Raw genomic sequence first — 20,631 nt, forward strand, 5'->3', positions numbered from 1 at the left:
GCGTAAAAGAGAAGTTTCAAATTGTTGCTTTACCCCCGGAGTCTTCTGCAGAAGAGTGTGGTGGACTGTGCCAGGTCTACCTGCTACATCAATTGGATTTGAAGTCTAAAAGAAAAGAAAATAGCATGAGTGACACTGTACTGCAGCACAATTAATATCTGTAGCTGTAGTAAATGGCATTAATTAGTCAGTGTTTGTACTGTGCTTTGACATGCATATTGCTATATTAGTGCTAAATGTTCTCTCACATTGGCTCCCAACTATGTTTAATGTCATCTATTAGTATTTAGCAGTGGTCGCACCTGCAGACCCCACTGAGATCACAGCTCTATTGTGCTGGGTGCTGTACAACACAGTAACAGAGCCCTGCCCCAAAGAGTGTACAGTCTAACTAGACGAAAGGTGGAAGAGGAAACAGAGGCATGGAGAGATGAAGTGACATGCCCAAGGTCACACACCGCTTGTCAATGTCATAGCCAGGAATGAAACCCATGTTTCCTGAGTCCTTGTCTAGTGTTCTGTCCACTGGGTCAGCCTGCCTCTCTGAGCCGCTAGAAGACACAATGGCTAAAATGCCGACAGCCCACTTATAGTAGCATTGCCGTGGGTAGAAGTGCGCAATTTTATGAAAAAGAGCCTAGGGCAGTCATAGCTTTAGAGGTAGGCATGGTAAACCCTAGAGTGAGCTTAGTAGGTACTTTATAACAATACTTTCCCAACTTCTTTTCATTTGATTTATTCTATTGTTTCCTCAAGGAGGATTAAACACTTGGCCCTGGTCTACACTGGGGTGGGGTGGGGGGTTCCGACCTAAAATATGCAACTTCAGCTACGCAAATAGTGTAGCTGAAGTCGGCGTATCTTAGGTGGACTTACCTGGCCGTGAGGACAGCGGCGAGTCGACCGCTGCCACTCCCCCATCGACTCCGCTTCCGCCTCTCATGAGCTGGAGTTCCAGAGTCGATTGGGAGCGCGTTCGGGGATCAATTTATCGTGTCTAGACGAGACACGATAAATCGATCCCCAATAGATCCATCGCTACCCGCCGATTTGGCGGGTAGTGAAGACCTGCCCTTAGAGTATAGAATCCCAGTTACTACTCCTCCGTGTTGCCATTTGGATTTTCTCGGTTCTAAACTAGCTCACAGAGCCCTCCCTTGGAAGAGAGCCCCAAGACCTGGAATTATATGTAAACAATCAGTCTTTGACTCCCCAAACAACTTCACTTGTTGCTCCCAAAAAGCTGAGTGCAGAGAAAGCTTAGGGCTAATACCCTGCTTGGCTGTTTTACTCAGAATTTAGGTCATGTGACTGTAGATTCCAAACAGCCAGGTTTTAGGAGCAATCAATGAATGTAGGCTTTTTTTGTTTAGTTTAATTTTCTCAGGTCAAGTTGCTAAAACTGTCATTTATTTTAAAGACGATTCTGAATTGTCTAAGTGAAGAAGCACACTCCCCTGACAGACCTGCATTCAAAGGGCTCCTAGGGTCTCGGTCAGCTGAGGTTTAGGAAGGAAACAAAAGTCACAGCTATGATACAGTCAAGAGTCTTGAGATCACAATGCATTAATGATGGTGTGTCATTCTGTCTTCCTTTCCCCTGAGGACAGATGTGAATGCTTCCTCCAGCAAAGGAAATTGAATACTTTTGACCTTTTCAAGTTCTTAGCTTGTGAGAATGGCTTTTGGGAAACTCGCTGAGAAGTTTATAGTCAGTCTGCATTTATGTGAGTGGCTTTATACACCAGGCCTAAGGCAAGTGACATGGTAGGCATGGGGAGACAAAAGCAAACTCTTTGCTTTGTAGGACAGGGAGTGCTGAATTCATTTTGCCAGAATCAAGCCACTGGTCTGTCCTAATTATCTAGAATTTAATCCAATAGCTTGGGAGGAAGATGGGGGGGGGGGGGGGGAAAGAGGTGACAGTAACTTGTGTGGCTTCACCCAGAGGCTCAGCTCCATCTCCTCTATGGAACTGGAAAAGAATGTGACAAGTTGCAGGTCAATTTTTCATCTCATTCATGTCCCTCCAGATGTTAGCTTCCATGTAAATACAGCACTGCCCAGTGCCCATACCATGTTCCTGATTAACCACTGCAGCAGACTGTGATCTTATGCAGTTTAACCTTGAACTAGTGAGTGTTCTATGTATTTATCTCTAAAATAAATTAAAACCTAGTTACATAGTACTTCGAACTGCTTAGAAACGTGAAAGACCTGTGCTCACTCCTTCCTTTTTACTGCAGAACAGTTTCTCTGTGAGTCTCACAGTATTTTACAGCAAGATGGTATTATAAAGTTTGGTAAAGAAGATGGAAACCAGAACAGCACACTATCAGTGTATCAGAGGTTGTCTCATTATAGGCAGTCTTGTAGCAAAACTGTACTATCTTTTGATGTCAGAGGTATTTTACAACAGTGTTAGTTCCATAGGGTTTGTGCATCTCTTTCAGATGAGATGTAAAACTGAGGTCCTTACCACTTGTGGTCATTAGAGATCCTTTGGAGTTCTTCACAAGAATAGGAACATTAATCGTGGTGTTCTGGCCAAATTCCAAGCTAGGTAATTACATACTTCATTCCTAAATTCCACCCCCTGCCCACCCTTCCACCTGGATTTAATTGGAGAACTTATTCTTCCATTCCTGTACTTAATTTGTGTAATGTTCTAGTTGAGATAGGTCATTTATTATGGATTCTACACTATTTACAAAAAAAGGCTCACAGAGGCTTGATAAACCTCTGAAAAGTTCCTTTAGCTTCCATTAAAATATCTTGTGAAGTCCTTAATCATAGTGGTAAGTAGTTATTCATTCCCAACGACTTCATGTGAGTGACTGCTTACCAGTGCAAGTAAATGCACACCCTGACCCTAAGTTTCTTGCTGGTCTGTTGCAAAACCGATCTTCCAAATGCAAACAGTGCATAACACACACAGTGCTGGTTCCTGAAGCCCTTTAATAAACAGCGATTCCGCAGATCATTTCTTATCTCTCTGCAGAGATGTGTTTAGAAATGACAGGAGATCTATAAAACCAAGTCACTTAGGAAGGTATAAACACGCTTTATCACAAGACTGAGTGTCACTTTTATAAGAATGTCATCAATAATCTCTGTGTACTATGGATTTTTTCTCTTGGAACGGATGTAAACATTTTCAGTACATTTTCTAAATTTAAAAAAAGAACATTAAGTTTGAAAAAAGTATGTGCCACAGAATGGTTTTTTTTTTTAAAGTTAAAATGGTGAAATTTGTAAATTTTGACAGTCTGCCCTAGTTATAATAATGCTTTGCAGCTGTACTCTGTCTTTCATCCAAGCATCTGAAAGCACTTTACAGACATTAAATAAACCTCACAAAACCACTGCATGGTAAGTATGTAATTATCCTCATTTTATAGATGAAGAAGCTGAAGTGCAGAGGGGTAAGTGACTTGCTGGAGGTCAGAAAGCGAATCAGTGGCAGAACTGGGAACTGAATGCCTCACTCCTGCTCTAACCACTAAAAAGCATTCCACTCTATTGTTCCTGTGCTTTGATAGTCAGTTTCATCCCCACAGCTGGCTGCTATCTAGCTGGGGGAATGACCCCTGTGCATGAGTCTGTTTAATTTGCAAAGTGCTTTGGGATTCATTGGTCTGTATTAGAACTAATTAATTTATTTGACCCTGAGTTTCTGCTTAGCTCGCTTTGATTTAGGGCATGTCTACACTACAAAATTACGTTGACCTACATTACGTTGGCATACAGCCGCTGGCATACAGTAATTAAATCGCTTTTGTGTGTCCACACTATGCTCCTTGTGTCAGCAGTGTGCGTCCTCACCAGCAGCGCTCATACAGATTGTACTGTCAGCATTGGGCACTGGGGGATAGCTTCTGAAAGCGAGTAACAGTCGATGTAAGCAATGCATCACTACATTGACACTGACTATGTCGCTCACAGAGGTGGAGTTACTAAACTGGCGTAGTGGGGCAGTTATGTCAGCAGGAGCGAAATTTTAGTGTAGACACTTATATAATTAGGTCAACGTAAGCTACTGTGCATCGATCTAACTCTGTACTGTAGACCAGGCCTTAGACTTCCATATGAACAACTGCACTCCTCTCTAAAGAACAACCCCTGAGCCCCAAAAGCAGCTGAGCTAGTCAAAAAGGTCATTCAGATAATCACCATAAGTACAATTCTGATCACAGTCTCCCATCGAAGAACAAAGTCTGTGCTAATGCAACAATAATAAATTTGTACCTTCGGCTGAAATGCTCCCTGAAGTGACCCAAAAGGTCCTGAATGTGGAAGCATCGGTGGCATTCCAGGCATTGCCGGAGGATAGGTTGGAAAGAACTACAAAACAAGAAGACAAAATGAAAAACAGCTGAGGCAGGAGCTAAGCCTGTCAAACACTGTTACAAAATTTTTAAAAGCCAAAATAAAACATGAAAATTTGCAGATCTGATGCATTTTATTGTTAATTTCGAACACGGTGCACTATATAGAATTTGCTGTATTTTTGAAACAGATAAAGGATCAAACTCCACCTCAGTCTCTAGAAATGGAAAAATATTGTTTTGCTTGACTATTTTGGAATAGAAATAGTAAATCTATAACTAATCAATCCTTTTTTAGAAACTGTACAACATATACATAGCCTGGTGAAAGTACTGTATTAAGATTTGCTTGGGCCTCTCCTGAACGCAGACTGTAACAAGTACCAAAAATGTGGAGAAATGGGAAGCAGGATGAGGCCACTAGTCCCACTTTGGATATGTCTACATTGCAATAAAAAACTCACAGTACCAAGTCTCAGAACCTGGGTCAATTGACTCAGGTTCATGGGGCTTGGGCTCCTGGACTAAAAATCTGCAGTGTAGACATTCGGGTCAAAGCTGGACTGACACCCATCCTCCCTGCAGGATCCTAGAGCCCAGGCTCCAACCTGAGCCTGAACATCTACGCTGCAATTTTTAGCCCTGCAGCCTGAGCCCCATGAGCCTGAGTCAGCTGACTTGGGCCAGCCACTGCTGTGCCACGGGTCTTTCCTTGCCATGTAGATGTACCCTTTGTCTTGTGAGAACACTGTGTGCTCTGTGGCACTGCATTGTGTGAAGCTCTGATTGCACCGGGGCTGCAGTAATCCACACTATGAGAAATCTCTGTGCACTCCCCACCTTCCCAGGCACGGCAATTTAAAACTAAAGCAAAGAAAATGCAGAAAACAAAGTTGAAAAGGACAAGATGTTACATTTACAAAAAATTCAAACACGAATAGGAAAACTAGATGGATGGACGAATGAATCGAAACCGCCATCTGTATCGATTAAAGACATTCGAGCAACGCAGTAGCAAGCGGAAGCATAAACAGTGGAACATCAGCACTCACGTTGGAATGTCGAAAGTAAGGGTTGTCTAATTTGGGAGCGTACTTGTCAAACTGGAAGTAAAAGAGAAAAGAAAAGTTGAGTTTGCGTTCCACAACACACAATGAAACCAGATTTCTACATGCATAAGTGAATCATGGCCCCTTTGTACAGCATTTAACAGAACATGGGAGACTGACTATTCCACACTCATTCAGGAGGGAGTGACCAGTTCTCCCAAAGCTGTTGAGTAGTAGCGGTAAAGTTATAGCACCTGGTTGTGTACCAGCCCCCGAAGTGCCTCTCTGAGTAACAAACTTTGCACAAATTGGTCCCCTCCTTATTATCAAGAGAGACCTCTGAATTGGAACACTCACTCCATCAAAAAATGTAGGGAAGTTGTTCCCAGGTCCAAATCTGGCATCTCTCTCGAATGAGCTGAAGTGCAGCACTAAGTTAGAATGCTGGGGAAGTTTGGATTCTAATCCACATCTTAATTCTGCAACTTTGGCCCAGCTCTAATTGTCAAATTAATATAAAAACAAAATACAAAATATCTAGAGCAGCCAGCAATTTCCCCCTCCCTGTTGTATGGGCAATGCCAATATGGTTAAAATAGCTTTTTGGAAAGGGCCCCAGGCATAGAGATCATTATATTAATCCCCCGCACTCCTAAAAAAGTAGAGGTTCAGTGCTCACTGGAGAAAGCCTGACTCTGAATGCCCCCAGCCTCCCAGCATGGGGCTTTAACACCTCCACACACGTGACCTGGGTCCCATATTTATTTTCACCAGCATTGGTCCTGAACATCTTTTGAAGAAAATAATGCATATGTTTAATCTTTGAACAATAAGTATTATGTTGGGGACCAGAGAGGGCGAGCGACAGTGAGCAAGGACAACCCCCAGCCACCAATGCTGTTCATTCGGCAAGTCAGCTGCTGTTACATGCTATCCTACGTGCAGGAGAGCAGATATGTAATTTCATTAATTACAGTTATTACTGGAGCCATGTACCCGCCAGTGTAAATACCATAAATTACTAAACACATGCAGCTGGAGATTTCAACACTCCTCTCTGGCATTAGGGTTAATAAACCTGATTTAGTGAAATATAAGAAGATGTGAGTAAAATACAACAAAAGAGCCTTGCAAGCTGTTTTCACTAGAAAGTCTGACATCAACAGGGCGCGGGTGGGCGGGGAGGGAGCTGTCAGCGGGATTAGATATTAGGGTTCTCAAATAACGCACCAGGTTTCAAGGAATGTTTAGAGGGTTGTTTTACACAGCAGAAGAAAAGAGAAGAAGGTATTTGCACATGGCTACGCTGTGCAAGCACCTGGGGCTCAATTTGGGGCGGGAGATATTACTTTCATTGTTCTGTCGCTAAGCGGATTATCACTGAACAATGTCGTCATGCAACTCACACCAGGAAAGAGAAGTGAGAAATATTATTTCCCATGAATCCTTGGTAGTTTTCTCCAAATGTTGCCTTTAATGGTTATTGCTCAATTTTGCCAGTCCTAGTAGAAGAGGACTCTGTATGTTTTAGATGTGGCATGCAATGGAGGAAGAACAAGTTGAATTCTGCTTTTTCAACCTAACAAAATAATAATTGACAGGGACATACGGAGAGTGTGGTTACAAGAACTGACAAAGCTGGTTTATGCCAGATACTCTAAGATTTTGTTAACAGCAGCAGAAAATCCCCATTGTGTTACAAGCATTGTCAGTGAAGAAATGACAAAGCTTATTCAATGGCCAAAAGGTTTTGTTCCAGAAGAAGAGTCAGCCACATATAAATTAGTGTTTGCTGACCAAATCAAATAATAAATACCCAAACTGTCTACTGGACACAGTGTGGGGAAGTAGAAAATAAAATGAACAGGACAACACTGAACTCAAACAGTACAAGTACTGAGTTATAGTAAGAATGGCAAGCAGGCCTGCATTATAGCTCCAGGATAGAGTCAAATATATGGTTCCACAAAACCTTTCTTGACATTTTATTTTATATTAGAAACCTCTATTCTTCTGACATCTCTGTGCATGTGTGTGCGTGTGAAGAAGCTGAGCCAGCTGATGCAGCTCCAAGGATGGGTTGTTAATCTAAACAAAAGTACAGAGCTGACAGTTTACCATGAAGGAGAGATAAAGGGGGCTGAGAACCGCACACAACAGTGTATCTGTTTATTGGTAGGAGCACAAGGGAACTGTGATGATAAATGTTCTTGGTTCTGAATGGGAAGAAGAACATCCTTCAAGAATGGAGGGGCTCAAGTCAGGAGCAGGGCTTCTTTGGGGACAAGGGAAGCCGGTCTGAAATAAAGAGGACTGATTTTGGTACGGTGGGTTAGGCTTTTGCCCCAAGATTCTTTACTTATCCTCACATTTTGGGCTGGGGTATGCACCATGGGAGGTGCAGAGGGTGGCATGAGCGGCGTCTGGGGTAAGCTGGATGGAAAAGGAGTGAATGTGTGTTGGTGGGTGTGTTGGTGCTGGTGGGTGTGTTGGTGCTGGTGAAACTCCGCTCTCAGCAATGGCACCGGGCCAAGAGAGGCACCGGCCCGGTCCGAACTCTGAACCAGAAACCGGTTGTTCAGCTCTTGCCTGAGCAGCTCATGATCTAGAGGAGAGAGAGAAAAAAAAAAAGACACAAAGGCCCATCGGCCTGTGAGTTCCACAAAGACATAGAAGAAAGAGAGTCAGATATTCACCTGGCATTCCCTGTTTCTGCAGGTCATGCTGTGGTGGTTTTCTACGTGAGGACTCATTGGTGGAGGTAAGAGAGATGCCTGTGACAAAGTACCAATCAGAATCCCCGAATGAGGCTGGCAATACATGATTGGTTGGTTGAATGATATCAACAGGCTGGTATCTAAAGACAAGAGAGAACACCATGAGTCATCACAGCAGAAAACACAGTGGGGCTTCATAAAGCATAAACAAGCTTGCCCCTCCCCGCTCCCCCAACCCAGTCACAAATACTGAGGTTAGGACACTTTAAAAGGGATACTACCAAGTTAAAAAACACAACTGGAATGACTCCCTTTCCTCCCAACCCACAACAGATTCCCCTTCCCTAGGCTACAATCCCACTTTACATTATCAACACTGGAAGAATTCTAAACATCTCCCCTTTTTCTGTTTTTGGTGCATTAGCCTCAGCTGTGACAGTGAAAATAAACTAGTCAGACTCAAATCCAGCTTTTTCCCGCACTAGGAAAAGGCTGCAACTAGTTTGTGTTGGGAGCACTGCAGAGGAGTATTGGTTGGTTTTAAAATAAGCAAGACAAACCTGTTCCCACTGAAATAAAAAAAAAACCTTGGGGAACATTTGCATTGGTCTTAAGTTGGTTAAATTCTCTTTTTTGGCCACATTTAACCTGTCGGTGTCCCTTTGAAAAAAGTACTTTAAAAACCACAGCAAAGGTGATGGGATGGAGAAATGAGAGCATATAAACGTCACCATCCCTCCAACGAAAACAAGGGTCAATCCACAGAGATATACAAACAGTCTGACATGACTGGCTTCACTGGGTTCTCTGTGTGTATGTGAAGCAGCCAGGTTAGTGCCTGATCACAGGATAGCATTTTTAAGTGGCTCTTTTTGCCAGGAGGCAACTCCACAGGCCTCACTTCAGCTGGCAGGATCTGATCCACAGTACAGTGAGCCTCAAACTCTGGGCTGTGGCTGAGCTTCCTGCCTTCATTTTACTCCCTGGTCTGGAAGGTGAAAAACAAAGCTCAGGAATCAAGCTGGGGTATACCAGGTGACGAATGGTAACCATTAACCAACCAGGATGGGCTGAAAATACCACGAAATTAACACACTTCATTGGTTGATTTGCATTTAAGCACATGGGCCTGTGAGTTCAGGCTGATGTTCCACAGTAGCGCCCACAGGCTTGGACATGCTCTCCTCCTTTTGATATAACCAGTGCGGGGAGCATGCTTTGTGCACCCGAGAACACTTGTGCTGAGGACTCTGAAGCTTCAGGTACCTGTTCCAAATAATGTACCAATTCTGGGAGAGTTCAACATCTTTAATACTACATTTCTAAACATTCCATCTCTTTTGTCAGATAGTAATTGACATTTCTCTCTCCTCTGCCTCCAGTTTATTCTCCCATGCAAAAACTGGGGGAGAGCAGAGGGGGAGAAGGAGGAGGAGACACATTTCATTTCACTGGGTCAAGAGCTGAAGAAGGTTGCAGCTGCTACAAAAAGAAAAATGTTGTATCATATGATACAGGGTCTCCCTTCAGTATCAATATGTGAGGTAACTAGCCCTTGGTCCCCAGATGGGGACAGATTTTCCAACAGCGCTAAGCACTCTACATGCTGAGCTCTTCTGAAAATCAGGCCCTTAGCCCAGCATGACAGTTTTTTTTGTTCAGTGTAATAGGTGTCTCCCCCTTTCTTAGCTAACACCACTTTTGCAAAGAGACCCTGACATAGTGATTGATCCTGTGAGGCTCAGGGTACCTTCCACTCCAATTCATTCCAACACAAGGAGCCCAGGGCAAGCTGCATTTTGCAGGATCAGGCCCATAATAAGTAATAACATTACTTTCAACAAGGCCCTCTCCTGGAATGGAATAAATGTTTCTAGCTTTTAAATTGCATTGAAAAGCTAGTTTCTTGATAGGGCACTTGTAAGTGACCCCATAGCTAGGTGTCTGATGTTTCTTAGTTGTAATTACGTTGGGCCATGCAGAGGTCATGAGCTAGATTTTTTGTTGAGGCACTATGGGTGAAACTCACAAGGTCTATCGAGTGCTTATGTCCCCTAAAATCTTCAACGCCGGATTAACATGGCCCTCTGCAAAGGAATTAATTTCACCCGCTATGAAAATTTCAGTAGTTTACCCTGATATATTTGAGGTGGTCTGGATATGGGTGGGAGGTGATACGGAGTGGAATCAGTTTTAGCAGACTTGTCTCTTCATTTCCTATGAAATTATTTTATGCATTGGACACACTTCCTTTTCCATGATATGTGTGTGATATTAGCATTATCCCAAATGTTTAACTTCTGCATCTGAAAAGTCTATGAAGTAGTTTCCATGGAGCAAATGTCTTTAGATGAACCAGGTTCAACACTACTCAATTTGTAATGAATAACTCAGTTAAACCTTCAGCTTTTTTTTTTGGAAGGGGGAATGAACAGGATTCATCTCAAATTTTAAATCAGATTCACCATTAATCCAGGAGATTCCTGATTATTTTTTATTTAAATGTTGTCTAGAACGGTAGAGAGCAGGTGGGAAATAATACCTTTTACTGGACCAACATCTTTTTGGTGAAAGAGACAAACTTTTGAGCTGACACAGAGCTCTTCTTCGGGTCTGTTAGAATTATGGAAGATACTGAAATGTTATAAATCATCTGCAGTAAATAGAATAATGAGAGCAAGTATCCTCTTCATCTGCTATGTGCTACGGTAAGTATGTCTGACAGGCATGTTATAATTATTCATTATTTACATCGCAGTAGCACCTGAGAGCCCCAGTTCTGGATCCATTGTGCTAAGTGCTGTACACACACACGGAACAGCTGCTGTCCTTGTATCAAGTATGCTGATAACACACACACACATGCTGCTGAAGAGACTTGTGTCCTGATGTTTCACTGATTTCAATAAACATCCCATTTAAGTTGCAGCAGAATCATAGAGAGGGGAAAATGAATCTTTTGACATTCTAGTTCACCTGTAAGGGTAAAACATTCAAAAGTACCCATAAGTGACTTAGGTTCCGACATCACTTTTGAAAATGGGACTTGAGAACTAAGCCTCATTGAAAGTCAATGGGAATTAGGCTGTTAAGTGCTTAAATAACTTTTGAAAATAGGACTTAGAAGCCTACGCCATTGTAGGATACTTTAAAAAAATGTACCCTAAGAGTCTAGGAGCCAGTGCAATATCTTTGTAAAGCATCATTTACATGCTACAAGATTATTAAATGATAATAATAGATTAACACATGGGCAGAAATGGAGAGACACAAAACTACTTGTAATATTCAAGTTTTTGGTACTCGAATGTAAAGAGCCTACAGTGAGATTTTCTTTGGATGAGCACTAAAATATACTGCAAATAGCTATAATTAAAATCTAGCCTCTTTAAAGACAGTGTAGTTTGTTGAAAATAAAATAAATATATTTATCTTTTTAATCTGGGCATGACTCAAAGAAACTGGATCTCTCTGTTAGCATCAAGATAATCCACTTCATGTTTTTTTTTGGAAGGAGGGATAAAAGAGAGCTGGCAGCTGTAAGTGCCTCAATATCCAATTTCTTTAAGAGACTTGAAGCCAGTCTGGTGGATCTGTGGCTGGCTCCAGACTTTAGCCCCACACCACAACTTTGCCTTTGTCAGTAAAAGAATAGACACTGAAGAGTCTGGAGGAGGAGCAGGTTGGCACGCATTAAGAAGCTTTGTAAAAGAGACTATGACGCAGTGGGGAAAAGAGTCGTGTCCCAGTTGCAAATTGGGCTTTAGTGAGTGGGATCAGGACTAGCTATTTGTGCCTATCAGTGATGCCCGTTACAATGGGTTTGGACACACAATAACACAGCTAGCTATGCAGTCACTTGCATTACCACTAAGTCTCTAGCACCCAATAATTTGTGTTTCCTGTGTGAGAGTACACTTACGGCCGGGATCGGGAGAGAAGAACACTAAGGGCTGCCATTTTGTTTTGCTAAGGTTGTTAGTACCCCCTAAAACTCAAAAGGGAGGACAGAAAGCTTTGGCTAGCATACATCAGGGTCAGCCAGGGAGCTCCTGACAAGCAACCCATGTGGGGGTCACTAGTAAATTACCTACTCAAGCTTCGGGTTTCCAGAGAAAAAGCTGCTAATAGAAGCCTATCATTTCCTTGTTACACTGATATGCACAGAACTAACTTATTAGCATCACTGACATGCAAATACTGGAAGCCAACGTGAACTCTGCCTCTCTGCCTAGGAACCTGAGCAGAAGCGCCGAAGGGGAGCGGTTACTTTAAATTTAAAGGGACAGAAGCAAGCAGGGTTTTTTTCTAGAAGGGGAAAAGAAAGAAAAACCCAAAGGGCCCACGTTCCCTCTGAGTGTCTCTTCTAACCTGGTGCTTTTATTGAGTGAACACGTACTACCAAGCAACTTGACACCATACTAAGGACAACATAGCTGGTAGGAGTTTGAACCTAGCACTCCAGAGGTGATTGGCAAACCCACTGCATCACTTATTTGTTAGTAGCAGAGCTCTTGTCTTTTACTGACATGCGAGCAGGCTACTTCATCTTGCTCTTACTGAAGTCAATAGTGAAAACGCCACTTGAGTTCAGGGGTGGATGCAGGACTGGCCTGTCAGTGACAACGTTCTCATTTCCTCCTCTCATGATCTGTCTGCACTACGGCCAAGATGTCTATCATTGGGATTCTAAGTCTCTTTGCCTTAAGCAGGGGAAGAAGAATAAATCCCCACTGTGATGCCCAACGTGTCCCCAGCCATGTGGCTGAAATTCTAGACAGGGCCAGATCTTTGAAAGCAGACATCTTACTAGGGCAGCCCTGGTTGGGATCCAGAATATTTTAGTCTAATGTTGTTTTGAGAGTTTGTTTGCGGGCAATTCTTGTTCCCACCCCTTTAAAAGAGTAATTCTAAATAATGGGATATTGAGCCCCTGAAAATGAAAGCAGGATGCCAAGTCATCAGAGTTTTTGGCAGCAGATCTTCCCTCTCCCTACTCTCTCTAACTGCCTTTATAGGAAACAGAAGGGTACATTTTTGTCAGTCCTTGTCCTCATTAATCCCTGCTGAGTTAGTTATAGAGTCAAATGCCAGATCAAAAGGAGGCCCAGCAAGTCGGAGTTTCAAGGAAGTCTCCAGCTGCCAGGCTCTCCCACAGGAACAGCTACAGGCTAATGGAGGAACTATCAACGGGGCACTTAGGGCGGAAGTGACAATAGGGACGGAACAAAGGAAACTTCTCAAAAAGGCTGCAAAAATAACAATAAAAAGTCTAACAGCAGAGCTCGGTGACTTTAACACGGGGGGGGGGGGGAAGGGGGGGAGGATATATCTCACTTTCCAATCTATTTTATTATTCTGCCCGCTCACCAGGAACAATTTCTTCAAATAAGGTCTAAACTGCAGCTTCTCCCAATGCAGGGGTTGAGTACCAATTTTATTTATTAAATGCATGACAGAAGGAAAAAGAAAGAAAGAAAGAAAGAAAGAAAGGCAGGCACAGCTCAGCATATCTGGCAAAACCTGAGTGATAGTGGAAATGTACCATTGGACAATCTGCCCCCTCTAGAAAGTAACTAATTTTTAGCAAACCACACTAAAGCTTATTACAAAGAGCACATGCTCCCCCCTCCCCATGCTGGGTAACAAAGGCAACAGCAAACACACAGACTGCAACGTGTTTAAATGACAACATGAATTTAGGCTGGGAGTTTCAAGAGTGCCTAAGGGATTGTGATGCCCAAATCCAGTTGGGAGCCCAACTCCCTTAAACTCTATGGAAAATCCCAGCTTTAATAATAGTTTATACTCAGATTCACTTCCTCTCCCCCTCTTCCGTTAGAGAATGAGGAATATACAGCAACTGTCCTGGAGGTTAAACTAGGCCTCAGCATGTAGGGCCAATTCAATGTCTCTCACCTGTTACAATACTACTCGACTATTTCAGGAGTCTCTGCCAAAGGGGATGTTTGCATTGGTTTTTTTGCTTGCGTACCCCCTAACCCCTCTGTAAATACTGTGCATGCACAGGAGACCAGCCCTGGTGCAAAGAGGAGGACCTACCTGCAGGGTGTCCTGGTATCACAAGGCTGTTGGTGGGTAACGCTGGTGGTGGTGGAAGCGTGGGTGGGGTGGCGAACATGGCCGGATGGTGCTGGTGTTGGGTCTGCGATCTGAGAGGGAAGTGCGAGGTAGCAAGATTAGAGATGGAGAGGGGCAGGGCCGGGCCAGAAGAGTGGTGAGGAGGGATCTGGGGGGAGAGAGGAAGGTGTTTGGGGAGGCTGATGCTTGTTGCGCTGCTGGCACTGCTGCTCCTGCTGTGGGGAGAGAAAGGTGGAGAAGAGAGAAAAGAAGTGTGTTACCATACAAGAAAGTCACAATGGCAGAGTGTCAGAGACAGCCAGCCTCTATAACAATGACCTCACCCAGCACAGAGGCATGAAACCACGGCCCTTTCTGCCCATTTCGGGGAGCTGTCCAGGTGGGAGTTAAAGATCTCTATGACCTTTCCCAACAGGGCAGGGTATGGCTCGGGTTCTTCTGGGTGACACTCCCTTTCATGACTGAACAGGTGGTCGCTCTCAGAGCTGTGTGTGAGCTGACTGAGGTACTGTAATGGCAGCTGCATTTGCACCTTTATTTAGCCTGTGATGACCTTCCAATGGCAACGCGTTCCCTTGCGATCACAAGGCTCGGTGACTGTTACTCTGTATATTCAGAGTGCCATGGGGTATGAGCTGTGGCAATCATATTATGCCTGCCCTGCATTCTGTACAGTGGTATTACACATACTCAATATGATATAGCAGTATATATTGTATTATTGTAATTACATTGTTTTTAAAAGATTATTATTCTGTTGCACAGCACCTTAAAAGCTTTGTTGGGGGGTGGTGGAAGGGCAATATCAATGCAATTATTATTGTTTACCATAATCTTCCACAATACCAATGTCTTGCGATTATCTAAGCACTCTGAGATACTTGAGCGTTTGTTTGAATAGTGCCGATGTGATGTTGTTATTAATATTTATATTGCGGTAGCACTTAAAGGCCACAACCAGGGAGGGGCCCCACTGCGTGAGTTGCTAGACAAACTGGTCGTAAATGACAGTCCCATATCTTGAACTTTATGCAACTAAAAAGTTATGGAATGATGCATTGTTCACTGAATTAATCTAACTCAATAGGCTGATTTGGGGAGAATGGTGTGTTTTCTGCACCAACAAAGGGACTGTCCAGGTCCCTGTTTATTCCTGTACATTGACTCCTCTCTCGCCAAGCTCACCCCCATTTTATTTCTACTCAAGAAATATGAATCTTTGCATCTTACCTACTGGATGAAAATTATCTGAAGGAGAAACTGAGCCTTGTGCCAGCCCTAGAGCTACGGTGAACATGTTACTTTGCAGTATCTTTTTTGCTCTATACGGAGAGTCGTACTCTGAAGCTGCTGTTAGCTGATGCACCCTCAGTTTGAACTGTGCTCCCTGCAAAAACGTCCAAATGGGGTGTGGAATTTGTTTTTTTCCCAATAGTTCTGGTGAACCAGTTAAACTACACCGATGTCCTATGAATACACGTGACCACGCCAAATCCTAAGACTGCCTATGGGTTTGCAATTGGAGTCTACCGGGGGAAAAAAATGGTTTTGTGAAAACCCACACTGTTTCCCAATTACACCGCTACCCCGATAGAACACGGATTTGGATAGAACGTGGTGGGTGCAGCAGCGCTCTGGGGGGCGGATCAGCGTGCTCCGGCAGATCAGCACGTCAGCGTGTCTGTCTCCGACATGCTGCTCTGTGTTAAGGGTGCCAGGCCGGGGCCGAGGGGTTGGATAAGGGGCAGAGGGTCTCAGGGGGCAGTCAGGGGATGGGGGATTGGATGATTCGGAGGTTCTGGGGGCCGGGTGGTCAGGGGATGGGGGCGTTGGATAGGGCGTGGGAGTCCCGGGGGGCCTGTCAGGGGTCGGAGGTGTGGATAAGAGTTGGGGCAGCCAGGGGACAGGGGGGTTGGGTAGGGGGTGGGGTCCTGGGGGTGATTAGGGATGGTGGGGTTTCTGGAGGAGGCGGCCAGGGGACAAGGAGCAGGGGGACTTAGATGGGGGTGGGGTCTTGGGAGGGATGGTTAGGGGCGGGAGGTCTCTGGAGGGGGCAGTCAGGGGACAAGGAGTGGGGGGGGGGGTTGGATGGGTCGGGGATTCTGAGGGGTCAGTCAGGGGGCGGGAAGTGACTATTAACAACGGAAATGCTCAAGGCCAAAGCAAGTTTTGATATAACATGGTTTCACCTCTAACGCAGTAAGATTTTTTGGCTCCCGAGGACCGCATTGTATCAGGGTAGAGGTGTACAAAGTCCTCTGCTGACTGGTTCTGATGGAAAAAATTGCAAATGCACTGGAAGCTGGACCTAGAAAGTTTTGCCCCACAGCCATACAACCCCTGTTCATTAGGGAAGCTCTAGTCACAATCTCTTTTATGCAGCTACCCAATACAGCTGGAAATACATGGCTATGTGGTGTTGGCCTAGAGGAACACAATGCCTCTCACAAGTAGAGCACCTTTCCCAGGAAATGAGAAAGCCTATGGCCTATTCTACAGAGATTTTAATACCTTTTCAATTAACTGTAACCTGGAAGCAGGGTTTGAGTGCTTCACAAAGGAGCAATGCACGCACCCTTTCCCCTACCTGATATTGAGTCCGTTGTGGGCCACCTGGTGATGCACTTGGTAGTTGAGAGGGGGAGGGATGTGATTCTGAGGCTGGGTCCGAAGCTCAGGTATGAGCTGAGGCTGAGATTGTGGTCGTGGCTGAGGTTGTGACTGGGGTCGAGGCTGCGGCTGGGGTGTGAGCCTTGGCGGCGCTGGTGCTGAGATCACTGGCTCCTTCTTCAACAGCGGGCTTGCCCTGGCGCTTGACGTGGGCGCAGAAGACGTGGAAGTCACAACAGCAGCAACTGGCTGTGGGCTGGGAATAGGCAGCACGAAGGGCACGTCAGTGCTCAGTTCCCGGCTGCGCTCTAGCCCTGACACCTTGGGGATGGTCGCTGCTTTCGCTTCAGGTCTGTCAGTCAAGGTTGGACCTTACAGAAAAAGAAGAAGAAAAGTGACATATTGAAGCATCCCTGTTTATTTTCCAATTTTGCAGAATATTTGCCCGGTAAGAACAAAGTCATATTTAGCTTGTGGTAGTATCATCACAACACGATGGTATGTTCGTCTGTCAGTCTGTCCAGCACATGGCACTTGTTCAAGTGTGTGTAAAAGATCAAAGTATTGTCTAGGGGGTGCTTGACGCAAAGCACATATAACCTTACTACGACTGTAGAACACTAAATACAGCAGGAATGCTTCTCAAGTTACTGCTAATGCATCTCCCACCAAATTTAATTTCCTGGAATAGATGATAAATCCCACAACCGTAAATCTGATCACAAGAGTTTCGGTTTATTTATTTTCTCAATGGTCTTTCAAGGTAACCTGTCTGGTATATCTTGCCATTCATAGCTATGGGGATGGTAACTAATCACTGCAAGAGCATGCTTTAACACCCCTCAGCATGCTTTCTGAGATGAATACCAAGGCCCTTTATGAGAGAGAGGATGGCACAATGATTGTTCATTGGATGCACATTCACATATGAAGATGGAACATAAGAAGTCTAGGAAAACCTACAATGAGCACAATAGGGCAGTCCTGTTCACCCTAAATGTTCTGTGGATATCAAAGAACATACTAACTGCTGTAACATATGCCAAAATCATAAGTAATACGGTAATGAATAGCTGATAGGTACCAATCAAAATGAGCTTCTTTAATGGGTTAAATTCCTCACAGATTTTTTCCAAGTAAAATGCTGTGTCTTCATTTTTCCAATGAAGTTTGAAGCTCAAGCCAGTAGACGGGATTAAACAGCAGCAACAACAACAAAAAATCAGACCAAGGAATACAAAAAAAAGACCTAAAATAAGACAAGAAACCACATGCAACATGCTGAATACTCAATTTCCAAAGATAACTCCCTTTTAACATTATGTACATATCCCTGAAGTGCAGGGATGCTCCATAATTCATCTCAAGAGGAGCCTTCCATTGACTAAGTCTGCCATTCATTTGCTTCTCCAACACATGCACCCCACTAGATCTATAAGTGTTAAGTTTACTGTACATGTTTTTATTATATCAAAATAATTTTAGGGTTTTATTTATTATAATCTTCAGCCCACCCAAGATGTCGGAGAGAACAGGACAGAGAAACACGTGAGAAAGGGACACGGACACCCACCCACGCATGCTCCCAGCACTAACATGGACAAATTCCACTTCTGAAATTACCTTAACTCTTAACTTTTAAAAGAGCCCGGGTAGCACTGAGATATATTCATGATGTATGAAGTGTGGGAACAGCTGCACACAACATGCAGCGATTTCTGCATTACTTATTCTACTTTGTGTCTGATTCATCACTGTCTGCCTTCAGTGACTTCACTGGAGTTATACTGGCATGAAACCAGAGGGAGGCAGTATTGAATCAAGCTCTCTGCTTCCCTGTAATATGCCAAATCATTTTGTATTTATAAAATATACATCCAATGACAGGGTGATGTCAGATTATTTTCCTCCTTCTTTTGGCAAAAGCCAATTTCACACACACACACACACACACACACACACACCCCTCCAGAATACAGTGGGACAAAGGCACTGAAATAAACAAGCTATTCTCATGAGCTCGGGAAGCGTTGTGACTGCATAACTCACGAGTGGCAGAAATGAGTGGGAATTCCAAAGAAATTCCAGTGCTTTAGGTGGATCAAATGGTAGTTCAAACCCCTGTCAGCTGATCCCCATTTTGAGACAATCTAGTGATGTCCCAAATCAATTACTATATAAAGTATTACACATAGTCAGTTTCACTGTATTTTTCAGATGTGATTTGGTTTATGGACTTAAAGATAATGGTAAATAGATTTTCTTGTAGTTAATACTTAAAGTGACTGTACTTATTTCTAAAAATTAAATTTTCATTAATCTAACAGTTCATCGATTTTTATTAATGCATCTAAATCCAATGGGTGACATCCTGGCTAAATTTAAGTCAATGGGAGTTTTACCTCTGATTTCAACAGGGCCAGAATGCCACCCAATATGCTTTTCAAAGGACGCATATTCACAATTATAGATCCCATGGTTATCTAGAGGCATCCCATAAAAAACACTCATGTTCCATTCCTGACCATAGGTTCTATGAAATCCTATTAGCTCATTCCATCCAATAGGCCCATTCAGAGTTAAACTTTAGACAGTGTAATTATAGGCAATATAGACTAATGAACACACCGGCGCCATAAAAGTTAATGAAGCTGAGTTAAAAAATAAATCAACTGGATCCAAAACACATCAATGAGTTGTTCCATTAAAAGCAGCTGTCCGACCAGTTTTATACACAACTACTGATTCCCTGTGGTTCCAGCATTAGATCTCGTTTGCAAGTTTCTCAAAGCAAAAGCCTATAGTTCCCTGCTGACTGAAATGACCAATCAGCTGTAGAATACTGTGGTCACGTGTCTAATTCTTACTGGCAACTCACATCTCTCAAACTGCAACACTGAAATGCTTCTCTGTGTTCAGTTTTTGTCTGAGAACAATTCGAGACCTAATGAAAACACTAGGATACATATTTGTTTGCAGCAGGAAAGCATCAGGCATGAGAGAGGAGACTCTCCTTCCCCTCACCCCATGTCAAGTACAAACATATAAGTATTTAGAAAGGAAAGATCTGGTGTGAGTTACAGGGAGAAATCCATATACACCAGAATCCATGGTAATGAGGGTCATATATGGATGGATGGGTCTAACGATCATTGGTTATCACCGTTCCCATTTTTTAATAACTGTAGTATAGCGTGCTGAAATAAAACCTCTTCATGTATTTGATTTACTAGGGGGTGGGCAGGTAGGTAGGTGCACATAAGTAAAACTGAAAGCATAGAGAGAGGTGGTTAGAAGAGAGCAGAGACTGGTCCGAGCATGGGTAGCAAGTAGTGTAGGCAGGGGAAGGCTGTGCCTTCCCAAACAGCTTTGTGTAGCCCCGCCCATGTTTTGCCCCAAAGCCCCCTCCTGCCTGCTTCTAGTTCCCTTCCTTCTCTCCTGTGGCACAGAGGCTGGGAAAGGCAAGCTGGGGCTGGTGTACAAAAGCCTGGGGTTGGGGGTGCTTTGGCCAAACTGCCTGCCCAGTGCTCCGGGGCTGGGAGAAGGTAGAAGGGTTCAAAAAAGAACTAGATAAATTCGTGGAGGATAGGTGCATCAATGGCTATTAGCCAGGATGGGCAGGGAGGGTGTCCCTAGCCTGTGTTTGCCAGAAGCTGGGAATGGGCGATGGGATGGATCACTTAATGATTACTTGTTCTGTTCATTCCCTCTGGGGCACCTGGCACTGGCCACTGTCAGAAGACACGATACTGGGCTAGATGGACCTTTGGTCTGACCCAGTATGGCCGTTCTTATATTCTTCTTATGAGAGGCCTTGGGCAGAGA

At 43.8% G+C, this 20,631-nt stretch overlaps 1 protein-coding gene across 28 annotated transcripts in view; it reads right to left on the bottom strand.

Annotated features, from left to right (window-relative positions):
* The window catches only part of FBRSL1 (fibrosin like 1), a 733,202-nt gene that overhangs the window by 18,299 nt on the left and 694,272 nt on the right, over positions 1–20,631 (bottom strand). For 15 of the 28 annotated variants that reach the window (XM_043529090.1, XM_043529089.1, XM_043529081.1 and 12 more), the window contains 6 exons: positions 16,784–17,177; positions 14,158–14,411; positions 8,074–8,234; positions 5,381–5,431; positions 4,249–4,344; positions 34–105 (listed from right to left, as the gene is read on the bottom strand). In XM_043529090.1, coding sequence (XP_043385025.1) covers positions 34–105; positions 4,249–4,344; positions 5,381–5,431; positions 8,074–8,234; positions 14,158–14,411; positions 16,784–17,177 — 1,028 coding nt within the window. Of the gene's footprint in view, positions 1–33; positions 106–4,248; positions 4,345–5,380; positions 5,432–7,746; positions 7,983–8,073; positions 8,235–14,157; positions 14,412–16,783; positions 17,178–20,631 lie in introns of all 28 variants that reach the window. The other 13 variants (XM_043529079.1, XM_037879226.2, XM_043529080.1 and 10 more) reach the window with 1 other exon arrangement.

The sequence above is a fragment of the Chelonia mydas genome, chromosome 15 (assembly GCF_015237465.2).
Source record: "Chelonia mydas isolate rCheMyd1 chromosome 15, rCheMyd1.pri.v2, whole genome shotgun sequence".
Taxonomy (NCBI): domain Eukaryota; kingdom Metazoa; phylum Chordata; order Testudines; family Cheloniidae; genus Chelonia; species Chelonia mydas.